Raw genomic sequence first — 1,402 nt, forward strand, 5'->3', positions numbered from 1 at the left:
TGGCGGTAGTCGCAGCATTTTCCGGTCCGCTGTTGTTCCTGGAAATGCTCTGGGTTTCGTTTTGGTGGTTGAGCAGCCCCCAGTGTCGTGCCGTGGCCCCACGCCAGAGCCCTACGGTGGAGCCTCCAACCCTCCCCGGAAGTAGCTCTTTCCAGAGGCTGTGAGCCATGATACCCTGTGGACTGGGATGAGGAGCTGCTCTCGCACCCGGGGGGGCCCTCGCTGCAGGTTTTTGGCCGACGGGGAGCAGGCAGCTGTCGGGGCGGTGGATTGGGTTTCAGGGCTGGCAGGGGCGGCGGATGGAGGCACAGGAAGGGGTCCTGCCGGGCAGATGTACTCTGGGAAGGGGGACGCAGCTGATGGGGGCTTTGGGCAGCTGTTCCTCACAGGCGGAGTGGGAGTGGGAGGGAGGAACTACCCCCCTTTTTACTGCCTTTGTCAAGACCTTGTGCCTCTTCCCTTGTGGGAAGGGTCAGTCTCTGACCCCTGCCTGCTCCTGCCTGCCCACAGAGAGCCACCACCACACTGACCCTCCGTCTCCCTGCAGGCATCGTCGCCCCAGGCAGGGCCAGTGGGGCAGAGGATGCCGGGTGGTTGACTCAGGACACCTCCCCAGAAGGGCGGGTGGGAGACACTCGTGTGCATCCCCATGGAGATCCGACGCGCTTTGCCCCAGGATTTCCGGGAGCTGCTGCACTGCCTGAAGATGAGGAGCAAGTACGCTGTCTTGCTGGTCTTTGTCATCGGCCTCGTCATCATCGAGAAGGAGAACAACTTCATCTCCAGGTAGGGAGCAGGTACCTAACCCACCCCACACTTTTCACCCTTTCTCTCCCCCACAAGATCCTGAGATCCTGTGCAACGAGAGCCCCCCGAAAACCCCTGTTGGGATGCAGGGGTGGTCCTGCTCCCCTCCAGGCTGGGCTGGGTCTCCCCGCAGGGTGTCAGACAAGCTGAAGCAGTCCCCGCAGGTGGCGACGGAGGCCAACGGCACTGAGGCCAGCCCAGCACCGGCCGAGAACGGCTCACTGGCCTCCTTGCGAGAGCTGGATGCTGCCTTCTCCCAGCTGAGGTCCCACCTGCGCAATGTCACCCTGCAGCTGACGGGTGATGAGGACCCCAGGCCACGGCGGCACGTGCTGCTGATGGCCACCACCCGCACTGGCTCCTCCTTCGTCGGGGAGTTCTTCAACCAGCAAGGCAACATATTCTACCTCTTTGAGCCCCTCTGGCACATCGAGAGGACGGTGACCTTTGAGCCAGGGGGAGCCAACGCAGTGGGCTCAGCCCTGGTCTACAGGGACGTCCTGAAGCAGCTCCTTCTCTGTGACCTATATATCTTGGAGAGCTTTATCTCGCCAGCACCTGAGGACCACCTGACGCCCTTCATGTTTCGGCGGGG

At 62.6% G+C, this 1,402-nt stretch overlaps 1 protein-coding gene across 1 annotated transcript in view; it reads left to right on the top strand.

Annotated features, from left to right (window-relative positions):
* Positions 1-649: 649 nt before the first annotated feature.
* Positions 650-1,402, top strand: part of CHST3 (carbohydrate (chondroitin 6) sulfotransferase 3) — a gene marked incomplete at its 3' end in the record, with an annotated part of 1,273 nt that continues 520 nt past the window's right edge. The window contains exons 1-2 of the mRNA XM_010132635.1: positions 650-786; positions 941-1,396. Of these exons, the coding sequence (XP_010130937.1) occupies positions 650-786; positions 941-1,396 (593 nt within the window). The remainder of the gene's footprint in view (positions 787-940; positions 1,397-1,402) is intronic.

Source organism: Buceros rhinoceros, unplaced genomic scaffold, assembly GCF_000710305.1.
Source record: "Buceros rhinoceros silvestris isolate BGI_N320 unplaced genomic scaffold, ASM71030v1 scaffold34903, whole genome shotgun sequence".
Taxonomy (NCBI): Eukaryota; Metazoa; Chordata; class Aves; order Bucerotiformes; family Bucerotidae; genus Buceros; species Buceros rhinoceros.